The following is an 18192-nucleotide window of genomic DNA, read 5'->3' as shown; positions in this document are numbered from 1 at the left end:
GTAGAAATGGCGGTCTAACCCGCATGAAACAATTGTTCAAAGGTAAATGGTCACTTTGTACAATGACCAATGTACAAAACAAAATCATAGAAGACTATAATGTAAAATGGTCTCTTTATACGATCCCTAAAAAAATTATATTACTATACAATTTGTACAATGACCGACGTAGAAAACCGGACTCCAAAAGAGGAGAATATAAAGAAGAAAAAAAAAAAACCGCCCAACTCCTCTGTAATAAATGTAATCCAATTTCTAGAGCTTTTGACTAGTAATAAATCTTTTATATTGGGCAGCTTTGATGACCAGCAGTTGGAGAAAACGATTGGGAGCTTTATAATTCAAACTTCCATGAAGCCACTTAGAGTTTCTCTCCTTAAATTATTAATATACCTTTTATGGATATACTTTCCCTTCTCCATCAATTTAACAACCCCTTGGCATTGCATCATCCCTCCTACATCAATTTAACACCATTTTAGTATTGCATCAAACAATTATACAAATTTTATATTGTCGAATTAGGAAATGATCTGGCCTTTAAACTCGAATTTTTTTTCTCTCCAAATTGAAAGTAATTCGTTATTGATTGTAAATGCAATCCAGACGCACTTCACACGGTAGCAGCCAACTACCGTCACAAACTTTCAAATCATAGGTGGAGGATTTCCTACATCTACCGCGAGGATAACATGGTAGCAAATACACTTGCCAAGAAGGGGATCTCTCTCTGTTGATACAGTTTAGTGTGCTAGACCGCCAGATTTCATTTTTTTGACTTTAACCCATGATTTAGCATAACTGCCCTATGATAGGATTATAATAGTATGATTTGTATTTTTTTTAGTTAATGAAAAAAGGGTAGGGTTCCTCTCCCACACTGACTTACAAAAAAAAAAATATTTAACACATTGAAGTGGTGCCCAGAGTTCCTAAAATGAAGAAAGTATCATACCCTAGTAACCACATTGTGGTTTTCATTTCCATTGACATTACTCTGCTAACACCTTAAAAAAAACTAACTCTTAAACTATTTGAAAAAATGGGTAGGGGCCAATCTTCCTCACTACATTAGTCTATTTTAATCATAGTTGTGGGAGCCCTTTGGCCACTGGCTTGTCAGAAGGAAACCAAATTCTGTGAGAGAGATTGAATTTGGCATGTAATACTAACCTTATTCATGTATTAAACAAATAAAAACTCTCTCTCTCTCTCTCTCTCTCTCTATATATATATATAGGTCGGGGCCTAAGTTCTACTAATCCTTTCATTTATATATATATATATATATATATATATATATATATATATATATATATATATATATATATATATATATATCTATATATATATATTAAACTTATCTAATATTTTTTTAAGTTCTTTTTAAATACCTATTATATAAACTGTTATTTTAATTTTTAAATTTAGTTTAAATAGTTTTTAGATCATCAATTGGAACCAATCTAGATCCGATATGGATCACCGATCCAACGATCCTACACAGATCTAAAGGTGAACAATCGGCCCTAAAAATCCAGGTTCTAAAACAATGGATTAAACCCATTCTTGGAGAATTTTAGTACTTAACTATTGGGGATATAACCTCTTAGCATAGCAGGCTAACCTAAAAAACAAAATTAACAAATAAAATTCGATATCCCAAGATTGATTAGATACCCATCCAAATGCTGGAGGGTGAGATAAAGTGTGGAATAACTCAAATCCCAATTGTTTTTTTTTAAAAAGTAATCAACAAGTAATTCTGACGTGGTTTCCGAATTTTGAAAAAAAAAAGAAAAAAAAATCCTTTAAGTAGCTTTTTCATAGAACAAGTGCACAATATATGCTCAGTATGCTCCCGCGAGAACATAGTAAGTAACGATTCGCTTAAAAGAGCCACTAATGTGTTAAATCCGACCGACCTTGTCCTCTACTTTCACCAGCTACCTTTCTAGGCCTTTGAAAACCTTCAAGAAGGTGCCCATTTTCCTCTTTATTTCGCTTTTCTTATCTCCCTTTAAGATAGCTTTTATGATTGGTTTCCTAGCTACATTTTTCTAAAGCTTATAATATTTTATTTTGAACTCATTGTATTGGTCATACCCCCTCCCTTGCATGTATTCATATTTGAGATTAGGTACAATTAGGTCATTTACTTTTGGTATAAGCGGGTCACAATTATTTATAATCATCTCATGTGAAATCTGATTGTTTGGGTATGTCATAAAGTTCGAAAAAATTTATTTTGAACTTTAAACTTAGTCAATGAAATAAATGTAATCACTCAATTTCACATCTAATAATCAAGATTAATTATGACCACCTTGTACTAGAGGTAAATAGTCCCATGTATACTTTCCATTGTTACCCCTTGAGAGGCCCAATTTTCATCTAAATTACTAAAGTAACCTAAGTAATTCTCATATTTTGCAAATGTTGTGATGACATACACGCATGGTACTTTGTAATATAAAATATGTAAAAGCTATGAGCACCAAATAACAAATACTAAATTGGAAAGAGTTTATATAAGGCGTCAAGTTTATACATATTATAAAAGTAAGACGCACTTCAAGACCCATCAAGAAATGTTGTTATGATACTAATGAACTCCAATTAATCATGTATTGATATATAAAAACAAAAAAACAATAAAAAATATGTTCTTACAAATAGTAAATCTTTGAACACTAAAATGCCCATTTCAAGATTTTTAAAAGTTTACTTTGATTGTTTATTGTTGAAGCAAGAGCACAAAACGTTGTATACCATAATGAGCTAGTGTTTGGATTTCAAACAGTTTGCTAGCACCTTCACAATAGTTTGAAGGCAATAAAGCCTTGGGTGTGTGTATTCATCTGCACAATGTCCTTTAAAAAATTTGAGAAAGGTGGTAGCAAATTGTTTGAAACCCAAATGCTAACATAAAAAACTTTGCCAAATCAAGCCATTTTGATGGTTTTTTCGAAATAGCATACTACAAGTTTATCACCCATTCACGATCGAACTCAATAACAATGGCCAAGGTGTCCTCTACTAAGAAGTCCCCACAAGTGAATAGATTGCAACACAACTTAGTCTTATTGATATCAATGGTTGAGGAGCTCCTATCATGGTGTTTTTCAACGACCCAAATGATATCACGGTATACATTTTCTTTAAAATAATAATAAAAATAGAATTATATTTATACATCGTAGAATTAGTTTACCACAAAATAAGGGGCATCATAGGAATACGTACAATTTATATAAAAGGGTCAACCTTGAATAATCAGAGCAAAGGACACCCCCCAACCAAAAATCCTTACAATGACGTGAAAATTTGTTTCTTCATTTAATTATGAAATTTAGTGCTCGAAAAGTGGAGTAGATTGAGCGGATCTATGGATACTTGAAAATCTTAAAAATAGACAATTCAAGTAGTGCATTATAAGATGAACTAAATTTTATACCGAAATCTTTTTTCATATCTATGTATTGCAAAGTCGATTCATGATAAATATTTGATTTGGGGTGTTGGAAAAGGAAGGACTCTCGTGATACTATATCGACTTGGTGAGAGATATGTACGATGGAGTGCTAACCAGAGTACAGACAACTAATGGAAAGACGAGTGAGTTTACAATGACAAGATATCTACATTAGGGGTCAGTATTGAGCATACCTCTTTCTCTTAATTATAGACAACTTAACTAGGCACCTATTATACTGTGTACATGTTGCTCACAGATGACATAGTTTTATTCGATGAGACCCGAAGCGTCGTCAACACAAAGTTAGAACTTTGGAGAGATGCTCTAGAATCTAAAGATTTTCAAATTAGTTGAACTAAAACAAAGTATATTGAATGCAAGTTTAGTAATGATAAGAGTAGAGATGAGGAAGCAACTAAGATTGACGGTAAAGATATACCAAAAAGTGCACATTTTCGATATATTGAGACAATAATCCAAGAAAATAGAGAGATTCAGCAAGATGTCACACATAGAATTAGAGTTGAGTGGGCGAAATGGAGATAAACAACTAGAATTTTATGTGATTGGCCTATACTGATGAAGCTGAAGGGCAAGTTCTATAGGGCAACTGTGAGACTAATTTTGCTCTATGGAGCAGAATGTTGGGCAGTCAAAAAATAATATATCCATAGAATGAGTGTAGCGGAAATGCATATGTAGAGATAAATGAGTGACAATACAAGAAGGGATAGAATTTGAAATGAATACATTTAAGAAACTTTAAGTGTGTCACTAATTGACGATAAGATGAGAGAAAATAGATTTGGATAGGCTAGTCATGTGTAGCGCAAACCTAATACAATACATATTATGATGTAAGAGTTAATTCAAGTAGAAGGCTGAAAAAAAGCAAAGCAGTAGACCCTAAAGTATATGGTTGAAAGTAGTGAGAAAGGATATGGAGATTTATAGCCTCAATGAGGGTATGGCCATTAATAGAATAAAATAGTGAACCTGGATTCGTGTAGCCAACCCTAATTAATTGAAAAAAACCTTTGACAATGATGATATCTTAAAGTCGTTATGATCAATTTGAGGGTTATCTAGTGTCTAAACAGCTTTCCCCTAAAAGTTTTTAAGGTGCATTTTACAAGTTTGACTCCTTATATAAACCTTTTCTATAGATATTTCTAAGGTTCAATTAAGATATATATTTATATTTACTTTAAAGGGTTTAGATACCATGTTAGCAGTTCGGTGTCCTACATTTTGTTAATACTTCTTTAGCACCGTCAACCATCAATAGTTGGAGTCAGTGTTGTAAAACCTACCAATTTTCGATATGGATTGCCAATCTAGATGGGAACCAATGGAGACCAAATCGGTTATAGCTAAACATAGATCGTTGCCCACTTCCCCCTAAAAATCCTTTTTATATTTTGTTTTCTTTTTTCATCGGTCCTTTTTAATCCCCATCCCATAAACCCATAAATTTTTATTTACTTTTTATATTTTTTTGGATCACCGATCTAGACCCAAACCGTATTGTCGATACAATAATCCGACACGGATCAGTGGATGAATGATCTATGCCACCGATCCAGATTTTAAAACAGAGTGGAGTTAAAAAAGTAACATCTAATGCATGCATGCATTTCCCGGACTCAAAATCTTTGACAGCAAGCAGACACCAAACCAACCAATGTTAATTTCAGATGGCTGGGATGAAGCTAGTAAACCCTAGAAAATCCAAATTGCTCACACAAAATGCTTTCCCAAAAGAAAAAGCAACCTTGAGAAAAGGAAAATGCATTTTGGAAATTTACTGAACATGAAGGGGTATTTGACATATGGACCTTACCCAAAGGCCCTTGTGCTGCATAATTATTCCAATTTCTTCCACAAGTCTGATTTGTTTGCATCCAGATTGCATTTTCCATGTCAAACAAAAACTCTGCCTCTCTCTCTCTCTCTCTGTCTCTCTCTAAAGCGTTGTAAGACCATTTTTCTCTCTCCTTATCTATTTTTTTACAAACAATGGACATTTTTCTCGTGAAGGAAAACCAACTCTCCAGGTAGCCTTGTGAGCTGAGAAAATTATTCTCGCTCTCTTGGAAACCTTGAAGATCTCTCTAGAAAAACTTGAGAAAATCATTCTCTCCCAAGGAAACTTGAAGAAATTTATATACTCTCACTCCAAGTGCGTTTTCCATCAGTAAAAAACTCTCTCTCAATCAACACTTAGTAAAATAATTTCGGAAAATTATCAAAAATAATTTTTTTAGATTATTAATCTCAAAATTTTCAAAACTTCATCCATACGTCTTTTTTTCACTATTTGTATTTTTTTTGGACAAAAATACCATTCACAGTAGTCTTAGATATGTGTAGGCATTATATAACATCATGGTATTTTAAACACCGTGATGCATCTTTTGATTAAATACCATACTGCTTATGCGTATATTGAAACTTTAAAACCAACACGTTCTGTAGAGTTCCATGATGTTTTCCTTGTACATGACTTTTGAAACACCGTAATCCCTCTATTGACAATCACAGTATTTTATACACCGTAGTAGTTCTGAATGTGCTGGAACCGAAAAATCATCGCGATCTGTAAAGTGTTATGATGTTTTTCTTGTACATCACAACTTTTGAAATGCCGTGATGCCTCTTTTGATCATCACGATATTTTATACATCCCGATGGTTGTATGCATACTGAAACTTTAAAATCATCACGATATGTAGAATATCGTGATGCTTTCCTTGTACATCACAGCATTTGAATGACCGCAATGCCTCATTTAACTATCACAACGTTTTAAACACTGTGATGGTTATTTGGGTACTGAAACTTTAAAAGCATCACAATCTTTTTGCCATGACTATCTCGGTTTTAAGTTGACCGTGATGCCTTCATGGATCTAAGACTATCCTGAGTATTTTCATTTAAAGAATACAAATAGTCGAAAAAGGCATATGGATGAGATTTTGAAAATTTTAAGATTTATTTTTAATAGTCTAAACAAATGAAAATTGTCTAAAACCCCCAAAAATGGACTTTCTAAGTAATTTATCCCAACCTAACTTTTTTTAACAATTTTTTTCCCAAAACCATGTTTCCTAACAAATACCCCCCAACTCAAAAAAAAGAAAGAAAAAAAGACTAAAATACCCCTTCCTAACCTCACATGATGACGGTCCGGCACTTCACGTCTAGCACTGCACCATGGCGATCCGGCATTTGGAAGAGGCAATATGATGCTTAAGTCACTAATTTGGAACAGTCTGGCAATTCATCACGGCGATCCAGAGTTTGGAAGAGGCGTTCCAGCATTTATTTCTTGATTAATGAGCGGTCCGGCATTTGTGAGTTACGGTCCGTCAAAATTGAAAATTGCATTTGAAATAGGCTGAAATAGGCGGTTCGGCACCGTACATTTTCGGTCCGGCAGAATGATGGGTCTGGCAAAATAGAACCACGGTCCGGCATTTCTTTTTATTGGGATCCGAAAATGATTTATTATGTACGAGAAGGGTATTTTCGTCAAAAAAATGAACTTTATGTATTAAGGGTATTTGCTATAAAACTTGATTTTTGAGAAAAATATGCTAAGAAAGATTAAGGTAGGGTAAATTGACCAGGAAGTCTATTTTATGGGGTTTTACACAATTTTCCCTCTAAAAAATATGTTTTTCATAATTTCCCAGTAATTTTCCTCTCACATGCGTTTCTTCACAAATAATCCACATTTTTTTTCTTGTGCAAGGAAACCATCTCTATTAATTGGACGCCTTTTGAGATGAGAATACTATACTCTCTCTAGAAAATCTTAAGGAACTCACACCCACACTCTCTCTCTAGAAAACCGTAAGGAAATCACTCTCTCACTGAGGAGAACTTGAAGCCCATCCCCAGTTTTTCAGCCAACATTCTTGATTGGAGCAGAGTCCTTGAACTGAGTGTGTCTCATTGGGGAGATGTCTGCGTTCTTCTCTTTCTTTCTCTTCTTTTTCTCTCTTTCCACACTTTCCTTCACCATGGCACTCAGAATTGTCCCCCCATTCGAGCCTGAAAGCATTTATCAAATATCCAATTCTCTGAACAAGTTCTATGACACTTCCAAGTATGGAATTTTTCAGCTCAACAATGGCTTGGCCCTTACGCCGCAAATGGGGTAAGCTTCTCTTCTTTGTGGAGGTCCAATGGATCATTGGGGATGTGGGTTTTCTATATTGCGTTTGATTCTTCTTGATTGAGCTTCTCTGAAATGGCATAGTTTTGTAATATGGTTGCTTTATATAGGTTAGTAATGTTGATGATCGAGCTTTGCCTGAAATTGTATGGTTTCATTGCTTTGTGATGACTCTCTCTCTCTCTCTATCTCTCTCTCTCTCTCTCTATCTCTCTCTCTCTCTATCTCTCTCTCTCTCTATCACAGAATTTTTCCTGATTGAGCTTTTTAGTACCTCTATCGGGTAGCTTAATGATGAAACTCTCTCTCTCTCTCACTGAATTTTTCGTGATTGAGCTTTTTGGTACCTCTATCGGGTAGCTTAATGATGAAACTCTCTCTCTCTCTCTCTCTCTCTCTCTCTCTCTCTCTCTCTCTCTCTCTCTCTCTCTCTCAAGCTATTTTGTTCCTTTTTGCAGGTGGAATAGCTGGAATTTCTTTGCTTGTGCTATAAATGAAACGGTTATTAAAGAAACAGGTGCTAAGTACCATCTGGTTCTCATTCCAAAACTCGTTTGGTTTATTTATTTTTTAATTTACTGTACAATATGATTTTTAATTTTTTATAATAAAACTAGGAGAAAAATACAGAGACAGAGGAGGCATGGATTATATGACATCATTTTTTTTTTTGAAAATTAAATATATGACATCATTTTTTCTATGGCAAAAATTTTCTCCTCGATATATTACTCTCTTGTAATCCCCTTATTGGTTCAACTATTTGTATTGAAGTGATCACTGTATCAGTTACGTTCTATATGTCTGATATCTCTGATGGTTCAGCAGTTGACCCCCAATAAGGATGAAATTTTTTCTTAAGCTAATACTAATTTTTAGGTGTGTAACCCTCAGTGTTCTATGAACATGTAAAATCTCCAGGCCATTAATGGAGCTTTATTTCGAACAATGGAACTATGAATTACTGAGAACTTTGAATTACCAACTTCCCTTCATGGATCGGATTTTCAACTCTAAAACCGAAGTATTCAGGTTATGATTTAGTTGTGTACCTCTTTGACACATTACTTAGAGAGCTTATCTTGCACAAAAGAAATAAGAGAAATTGTAGGAGCAAAGTACTGTAAATTAGGCTCAAAATTGTTGCCTATATTTCCAAGTTCATTGCTGAATAAGTTGATGTTCCACAACCTCTGCGCCTTCCTTTTTGAATTTGCAAAGGAATTTGGGAACCCAGATGCTGCATATGAGAAGAAGGCCCTCTTTCATGAGAGGTTTCTGTTTATATCAATTTTCTGGTCTTAGCATGTGGACACCCAGGTCAGACAATGCCTGCCCAAGGCCCAAAACCCCATGCTAAAGGGATTTTTTACCCCAAATTTTTTTCATCATCTTTGATTCACCAGATTAACAATTAAAACACCACACACACACATTGATTTTGAGTTCTTTAAGACCTAGATTTGACCGTCCAATTTTTATACTTGCTGGACAGTGCGCAGGCACTGTTGTATTGTGATTCATTTTGATCATTTGGAGGGTTGCAATTTTCCTTTTCTTGTTTTTTTTTGAAATTGATCGCTGGATAAATGGTTATTCTTTCAAACTTACAAGCGAACGAGCATTCACCTTTGAACTGCTTGTTTACCTTCATATTGAGTAATTCAATATATAAATGTCGAAACTGCTACTCTTGTTCATTATGCTTTTCCTGGACAGCTGATGCACTTATCTCAACTGGACTGGCAGATCTCGGATATATATTCGTTAATATAGGTAATGTTTTTGTCTTCTCGTTACTCTTCTCCAGTGGACTGAAAGATCTTAGACTCTTAATTACTGAGCTTTTTGGATGTGTCTTCAAATTTCATGTCTGGCTTACTCATGTATTTTTGGTTTTATCCTACAGATGATTGCTGGTCGACAGTATCACGAAATGGAAAGGTCAGATTTTGTGTTTTTATCTAATACATTCACAATTGTCTGAGTGTCAAAAGATCTTCTACCTATGATGGTGAATGATGTTGTCTTTTATGTATTTGTATTACTTCCATGCTTTCTTTGTGCATGAGTACTTCTCAATTTGTTGGAGACTATCTTGTTTTATTTACTTCTGTCCATATTAATATTGTTGTGTGCTATTTTTACACAAACATTATACCTATTAGTAGCAATAGGAGAATAATATTGTTTTCTGATAATTAAACGCAAGAGAACATTGTTATATGTTTATGATAATGTTAATATGGACAGAATTAAATAACACAAGATACTCCCCAACAAGTTGAGTAGGAATCATGCACAAAGAAAGCTCTAGAATAGTTCACCCAAAAAAAGAAAAAGCTCTAGAAGAGATACAAACACACAACAGAAAACATTACATAACATCATAGGTAGAAGGTTAATACTTAATCCAACCCTTATTAGATGTGGTGTTCTATTTATACCAGCTCTAGTGACAAGTATACTGTTCTTCTCTCGCTTCTCACTCCCTATTTTCATGGTGCTTCACATGTTCTACTATGATACACCTATGTTTCCACCATCCACAAGAATTATTTGCTATTTACAAAAGAAAAAAGTTATCATGTTTTGTTCACTATATAAGTGCCCCATCCCTCATTTTCTAATGGATTTTCGTCTATTTATGGGCATTTGCTTTTGTACTTCTCTCGGTTTCCTAATCTATATCAATGTTCCACATGTTTACTGGTTCACTTTGCTGAATTATGATTACATTACATATTATAAAATGGTTATCAAAAGACAAATTTTAACATTTTGAGTCTTTATTGTACAGGGAGCGTTGGTACCAGACCCCAAAGATTTTCCTTCAGGAATCAAAGCCCTTGCTGATTACATACATGAAAAGGGCCTGAAACTTGGTATTTATTCTGATGCAGGGTAGGAAGATATTCCGAAATTTTTTTTTTCAGCAATTCTTTTATCTATGCTTGAAGGCATTAGAATAATTGTGTAATGGACCTCGTATGATTTCTTTTATTTGAAAAGATAATTATGTATCATTCATTTCGAAATCGCCTCGTCCAAGGTACTCGGCCCTTGCCCAAGGCAAGTAACTCAGCCGAAGGAAAATTGTGTAATGGACCTCATATATTTTCTTTTGTTTGAAATGAGTGTCTCATTATTTGGAAATTGCATCAGCCAAAGTACTCGGCCCTTGGCCTAGGCGAGTAACTCAGCCGAGTCCCAGTGGACTTGGCCGAATTACAACAAAGTAAAACGAAAAAAAAGTATAAAAAAAAAAGGTAAAAACTTTTCTATAAAATAGTTAAAAATAAGAAAATAAGAAAAGGTAATAGAAATCATTTGAAGACTATAAGATGAAAAAATCTCTAAAAGATGGATTATCGAAAATTTTGATTTAAATCCTGAATATTCAAGAAAAATTTTAAAAAAGGGAAAAATGTGAAAGCTCCCAAATCTTCTTAAAAACTATCCAAATCATCTAAAAACTCAATTCTAACTAATATAGTAGTGTTTTCCAATTTTTTTACATTTTTCTTTTTCTTTAATATTTTCTTTTACCTCCTTTGTAAGGATGGGGCGAATTACTGTGGAACTCGTCCCAACTCGGCCTCGCCATAGACCGACTGGGATTTGGTCGAGGCCTGTAACATTGATATGTACTTTGTAGTATACCTTCTATTTCATTGTTATGTTAAACAAGAATTATGCCTTATTTGTAAAGAAACGTATATACTCTTGAATAAATGTTCTTCAAAAATTTATTGGATAATTCCACAATAATGGCCAAATGATATCCAGCATCTTATTTTGTCGGACATTTTCCCAAATCTATTTTGTTTTGCTTTTTATGATGTTTATTATATTTAGTATATCGCCAAAAGAAGTCAATTAGGAGAAGCCACAGTGTCAGCTCACTCTTCTACCTGGGTCATGGCTGGATGGTCTTTCAAGAACATTATCTCCTTAAAACTCTCAACATTTTGAAAATTAAAGGCATTTGAATATTGGTGGGTTCATTAGTTGTTCGAATTTTCTAACATTGTATTACATTCGTTAGTGGTTTATATTGCAAAAGTTTGTAACAAAATAAAAATTTCAGGATGTTTACATGCCAAGTTAGACCTGGATCACTTTACCACGAGAATGGCGATGCACAATTATTTGCCTCTTGGGTATGTATCTACTGTCTTGTCTTATTTGAGTACTTAAGAATCATGTTTGTTGATGTGGATACGTCTAATCAAGAAATGCTACTTTCGGTACCTCTTTAAATAAATTCTTACCTTTTCTCTTTGAATGTTGTTTTTAATTTTTCGTTAGGGTGTTGACTACTTAAAATATGATAACTGCTACAATCTCGGCATTGAACCAAAGAAACGGTTTGTTCTCCTTTCTACTTTTGTAATTTTAATATCCTTGCATCAAATTCCACATGATTTGTGTTCTTAAAATTCCATCCCTTGTCCCTTTATCTGAATTCAGATATCCACCAATGCGAGAAGCACTAAATGCTACTGGCCGCACCATTTTCTATTCTCTTTGTGAATGGTAACTTTAATTCATTGCTTGTTACCAATAAAAGAACTTTATTCATAGCTTTATTTTGTTTATGTTCCAAATGAGGATTCATTTGCATTTAGTTGAGCTTGCTTTCAACAGGGGTGAGGATGACCCAGCCTTGTGGGCAGGCAGGGTAGGAAATAGTTGGAGAACAACGCAAGACATAAATGATTCATGGGCAAGGTGATAATTAAGTTTCACATCCATGACTACTTTTCCTAAAGGATAGCAATGCTTTTTAAGATGTGTATGGTATTGATCAATTTAGTATTTCTTTCAGCATGACTACAATTGCTGATCTAAATGACAAGTGGGCTGCATATGCTGGGCCTGGGGGATGGAATGGTAGTATCTTGAATACTTTAAATTCTATAGACTCTATTATGTGTATTACAGCAATGTCTTTCCATCAAATAACATTGCTTTGATGACCAAATATCTTTCTCGTTATGATATTGTTTGTGTACACGTATATGTGTGTATGAACTTTCATATCGTTTTATTTTCCTTGTAGACCCCGATATGCTGGAGGTTGGCAATGGAGGAATGACTTTTGAGGAATACCGTGCACATTTCAGTATCTGGTCTTTGATGAAGGTTCTCTTTTTCACTGTTTGGAAGAAATCTCAAGGATGCTCTTAGAAGACATAGTGGCTGATCTACAAAATTGTGTATTTGATACTTTTGTGATGATATCAAAAGGAATTAGCTGTTAATCTGAATTGTCTATTCATATTAAAAGCAATATAAACCACAGCATGCTATGTTATGCTGCTCTATTATCCTAATGTAATTGTATCTTTAAGAAGAGGTCATGAACTTTGCAGGTCATATTTCAATCACAAATACGAAGTTAGATTATAAATTGGAGAACATGTTAGTTGTTAAATCAATTTCAAATGCATGATTATGTTTGACATTGGAATTCCTATTGTTATATTATTAATAATGCTTGTATGTAATTTTCAGCAGCTCAGTTATCAGAATCGATGTTGACAATTTAGAAGGATGACAATTTCCTGGAACACTCAAAAATTGCTGTTTAATGAACACCTTCATCAGTAGTCCCAAATTTGACATGCATCATCCCTTTGCTGTCCATGCTTATCATTGACTAGAATTGCAATCATATGTTGCTGTGTTTTTGCTCAACTTTTTTTTTTTTTTGTCACCCTGCAAATAATATTTGATCTCTGAACATATGTTCCTTCTAGAGAATGCACCCTTACCCTCTATATATTAGGTAGTATATTGCTGTTGTTGGTAATTATATGACATGCCTTTCGACTCAATGCACAATCCTTTAGGCAGTTCAATGGCCAAAAATCAGGGTTTAGTGTTTTCAAATAATTGCTCCATGACAAATAAATTTTAGTTCACATTTAATGCACTCCTACTAGTATGATACAAACAATGTTGTTGCTTAGATATTGTGGGATTTTCATCTTTGAGTGAGGTGAGATGTTGTTTCCCTATGACATAAAGCTCTCCTATTTTCGTATTTTTCATTAACAATTTTTTGGTTATCATCTTTTCATGCAGGCTCCTCTATTAATTGGTTGTGACGTGAGAAATATGACTGCAGAAACACTGGAGATTCTAAGCAATAAAGAGGTTATTGCTGTGAACCAAGGTAATATTTTAGTATCCTGACAGGCTTAATGTGTCTTCATGTTCATAGTAGTCACATGCAATTTGTAAGTCCCCTTCTGCTATTAGTTTTCCTTCAATAAGCTTATATATACTTCTCAATCTAGAACCTGATAGTGTCAGTCAGTGTTATCAGGATTGGACTGGCCAGTGACCTGTGAGAGAGTTGGTCCAGTCAAAACCAGTCCAATTACTGGTCAAACTAGGCAGACCGGATTTTAAAAATAAGAAAATTCGACATATAATAATTAAAAATATAAAATGTATAAAAAAAAATTTGAACTTCATTTAATTGGTCAAACTGGTTGGTCTGACTAGCCAAAACTAGTCAAACATTAGTTTTGACCAGTTTTCAAACATGCCCGTTTTTTACCTTGGACCAAACCAACTGATGCATTGGTCAATAGTCTGACCAGTCGGATCACCCATTTGGTCCAGCCTTGATAACTATGGTGTAGATAACTACCGTCCATGATGGAGTAATGCCTTATATTTTTTGTATTTGTTTTCTTTGTTTGATGCTTTTTTTGCTAGAGAGAAAATTGTAACTACTTTTGTCAGGTTTTCCTAGTTTTTTATGCCAAAGTTTCTATTGATTAACTTATTCTTGAACTAGGAAATTTCTTGATTTCAGAAAATATGGCTCCATTCATAATACCATGACAATTCTTTAGATGAATGATCTTATTCAGAACAAAGTGAAAGAATCTCAGGATACTCTCCTGGGATATTTTCAAAACCTGGTCTTTTCTCAAGAAAATAGCAGCAAAGTAGCATTGGTTGTTCAATCTACTTAATTGTTTTTTAGTCTGATAAAAATAATGAGCTTTATGCTCTATCAGTGCAGAAACAGAAATGACTTTATGAGCCATATTGATATCATGGTTGTCATTCTTATGGTAACTGCAATATCCCGTAACTTCCTAGCTATGTTCTGGGAACCACGTAACATGGACTTACTTGTGTATGCAGACCCTCTTGGCATTCAGGGCAGGAAAGTTTCAGCTGAAGGAAGTGACTATTGCAGCCAGGTTTTCCTTTGTATTCTCATCAAATGTTTCATAGCGATTGATCCTGGGTTCTGTCGTCTTTTATTAGTGATTTACTTTGTTTGTACGTTACTACTATTTAATGGTGAAAATCCCTAGTTGGAACCATGTGACTCCCCTGATTTAAATCATATGCTCCTAAGAGATGACGGGATAACTAAACTAAAAGCAATTTTCCTTTACCAAAGCACGATCAACTTGGTAGTTACCTAGTGAAGAACCAAGGTACCAGCACTCTATATTATTTCTTGAAATGATTTTCAGAAACAATGAACTGATCAGATTTTTGGTAGATTTCCAATTCAACCTATTTGTTGACCACAATTGGTAAGAGTCCGTGTTTTAAATCCCAGAACCGGTTATGGAACCGGGCAGTGCTTGGTCCTGGTCGGCACAGGGAGTCCCAATTCGGACTGGTCAAGACTCAGACAGAATTCAAAAGACCTGAGTAGACTCAGTCAAGATTTAGAGGGTCATCCAGATCCAGCAGGGTACTGGTTTCAAGTGTCTCGGGTGAGTCCTAATTGGACTCACCGAATTTTTAAACATTGGTAAGAAGGTTTGTTCTACCAAAGGAGATAGGTCTGCATCCTTGTATGGGTAGGGATTCATACCCACCTTGCTTAAATCTGAAAAAGAATACTAGTGCTGACCCCCAAAAGAGAGAGGGGGAAAGGGGGAGTGAGAAAGAGAGAGACAGGCCCACCATTCGGTTATGTACTGTTCTGGTGGGCCCCACTCTCTCTTCATAACTATCCATTTCATCAAATGGCCATGACTGCAACACTCTGTAGAACATGGTCCACTGGATTGCGCTATGCTTTCCATAACCCAAAAAAGAGGTATGCAGGTAAAAAAAAATATTAAGATTAGGGCTTTTTAGCCAAGAATCCCTACGAGTTGGTTACTTTTAGAGCTCGCTGATATGAATCATGGATAAGCACTTTACTATATCCTATATTTGTCTCAGACTGCAGAGGGGCACTTTCCTATTCTGCCCGTAAAACTTGCCATTTTAAAAATACCTGTGTAGAAGATATTGGTATTTAAATATCAATGTCTTTTCTTTTCTTTTTTTCTTTTTTTTTTAAGATAATGTATTCAAATACTGAGTTTCTAACAAAAAACCACTTGAGATATTGTAGTGTGTTCAATCAATATCTCGTGAATTGTAAATAAAAATGTTGATATTCTAGAAAAACAATACATTTACTATTTTAAAACAAATGAAGTTTTTGGCCAAGGGGCAACACATGCCCTCCGACAAATTATGATGCTTTAAGCGTGTGGCACAGGTTGTACAATGTTCTCTATTGGTCTAAATATTGATGCAATTTGGGGGTGACAAAAATCTTTTTGTAAGGATTTTTATATGCCTTCTTCTCTTTTTCTTTATTTATAAATATTTCTATCATGATTTCAGGTTTGGGCAGGACCGCTCTCTGGAAACCGCATGGTTGTAGCCCTTTGGAATCGGTGCTCAGAACCCGTCACCATTAAGGCCAAATGGGAAACAATTGGCCTCCACTCATCAGCAAGCGTTCTCATGAGAGATTTATGGAAGGTGAGAATTTCTTTCTAGTATTTTATTAATTATATTTATTACCATTGTCTATGTCATTGTTCATTAACATGTGTGCATGCGTATTTGAATGTATGTATGTATGCGTAGAACATATATGCACATTCATTTACTAATGGTAATCACAAACATGACATTTTGAAAAGTTCTGAAAAATAGAAGTCAGAAAATAAAATAGAGAAAACGGAAGGCATGACAGATCACAAAAGAAAATAAGATATGAAAAGAATAACACTGATAGGTAACAAAATTCTACGAGATGTAAGACAAATATATACATGATATGAAGAAAGAAATGGAACAGGAAAAGAGAAATTAAATGAAAAAGGATGTGCAATCAACAAAACAAGATAAAAGTGAAAATTGAAAAGAAAAGAATCAACTCAGTTGTGCCATTCATTTGTAGACTATATATCAGGATGATTGCTGATATTCTTATGTTTTATATACGAAAGGGACTCCCTTTATGAAGTAACCTATCAAAAACAGGCACGTTTTTCTGTAGTATGCAAAATTTGCCTGTTTCATCAGAATGATCTGTTCTAATGAAGCTAGCCATACTGGTGGGAAGCCATCAGTTCATCAACCATGCAATACACAATTTCTACATAATTATTAACTTTCTAAATTTCACGAAAAATGAATGTGTAATAGATCATTGTGTCCTTGGGCTTCTTAGCATGATTTAGTAAATGGTCAATATTCAAGACAATGGGAACAAATTAATGACAAACATAGGAAAATTTTGATTGCCTGCCACCCCAAGAAACAAACGCAAGGAAAAGGAACAAAAACTACACACTGATAAACTTTCTTGAATATGTTCAAAAGAGCAATAGAAAGGGATCTCAAACAGACATGAATTAGTCAGTTTTTTTATTTTATTTGTCCTATTCTTCTTTTGCAGTCAGGATTTCTCTATAGATTTCTTATACAGGAGGAATTTTGTTTGGTTTCCTTTTCAAGTTGTCTATCTAAATACCCTCTTGGTGGTGCTCTGTTACAGCATGAGGACTTGGGAAATATTGATGGCTTTTTCGAAGCCATAATTGCCTCGCATGACTGTGGAATGTACATCCTTACCCCACTTGCACTCTCAAATGCTGCTATATAATCCTATCCTTCTTTAAGAGTATAATTATTGTATGTACATTTTGTTAAAAAATATCTACATAGTTGGCTGGAGCTATGAAAGTTGCCTATCTCTCTGTGTGTAACAGCTTGTTTTTATTTGTATTTTTAATGAAACTTGACAATGCCAAATGCACATTACCCCAGGGGAAAAGAAACCAATGAAGCAGAGTTATATTTCAAGTAGTTATGAATACATTTGAGAGATTATTCTGTTCAAAAATATACAAAACAACATATTTGTAGTATTCCCATTTTTAGACTTTTGGGAGTCATTCTTGTTATGGTTTTGGCATCCATAAGTCTTTTCACGAATTGTACCCAAAACTCCCCCATAGGGGCTCCGTGTCAACTATCCGATGTCAAGAATGGATGGTTGAGTTGAACATGGAGTTTTAGTGCAGTGTAGCACAGTATTATTTTTCTGCCAAAATTTAGCAGGCACCAATCATTTATGCGCATGTGGCCATCATGCTTGTGCATGCACGAGCGCGCACAGATGTACATAGAACTTTAAGTACAAAATGCGGTTTTGAAATGTTTACATCGGATTCTTTGTCAAAATTTC

General features: G+C 34.5%; 1 protein-coding gene across 1 annotated transcript; it reads left to right on the top strand.

Annotated features, from left to right (window-relative positions):
* Positions 1-7279: 7279 nt before the first annotated feature.
* LOC18433558 (Melibiase family protein) lies at positions 7280-17847 on the top strand. Its single transcript, XM_006843642.4, has 15 exons — positions 7280-7643; positions 8120-8178; positions 9381-9437; positions 9571-9605; positions 10462-10565; positions 11752-11824; positions 11973-12031; positions 12135-12200; positions 12312-12395; positions 12493-12557; positions 12727-12809; positions 13755-13845; positions 14835-14893; positions 16335-16475; positions 17500-17847. Exons 1-15 carry the CDS (start codon positions 7447-7449, stop codon positions 17605-17607), a joined length of 1281 nt encoding a protein of 426 aa, XP_006843705.1. The 5' UTR covers positions 7280-7446; the 3' UTR covers positions 17608-17847.
* The last annotated feature ends 345 nt before the right edge of the window (positions 17848-18192 follow it).

Source organism: Amborella trichopoda, chromosome 8 (genome assembly GCF_054954075.1).
Source record: "Amborella trichopoda isolate Santa Cruz 75 chromosome 8, AtrichopodaSantaCruz75HAP2 v2.0, whole genome shotgun sequence".
Classification (NCBI taxonomy): domain Eukaryota; kingdom Viridiplantae; phylum Streptophyta; class Magnoliopsida; order Amborellales; family Amborellaceae; genus Amborella; species Amborella trichopoda.
The sequence above is the reverse complement of the archived record's forward strand: the minus strand, read 5'-3'. Positions and strand labels throughout refer to the sequence as shown.

What these genes read in the sequence shown, in the direction of transcription:
- LOC18433558 (XM_006843642.4), top strand. Translation starts at nt 7,447, where the DNA reads ATGTCTGCGTTCTTCTCTTTCTTTCTCTTCTTTTTCTCTCTTTCCACA. An exon ending in ATAAATGATTCATGGGCAAG is followed by an intron (nt 12,396 to 12,492) that starts GTGATAATTAAG and finishes TATTTCTTTCAG; the next exon opens with CATGACTACAATTGCTGATC. An exon ending in GGTTATTGCTGTGAACCAAG is followed by an intron (nt 13,846 to 14,834) that starts GTAATATTTTAG and finishes TTGTGTATGCAG; the next exon opens with ACCCTCTTGGCATTCAGGGC.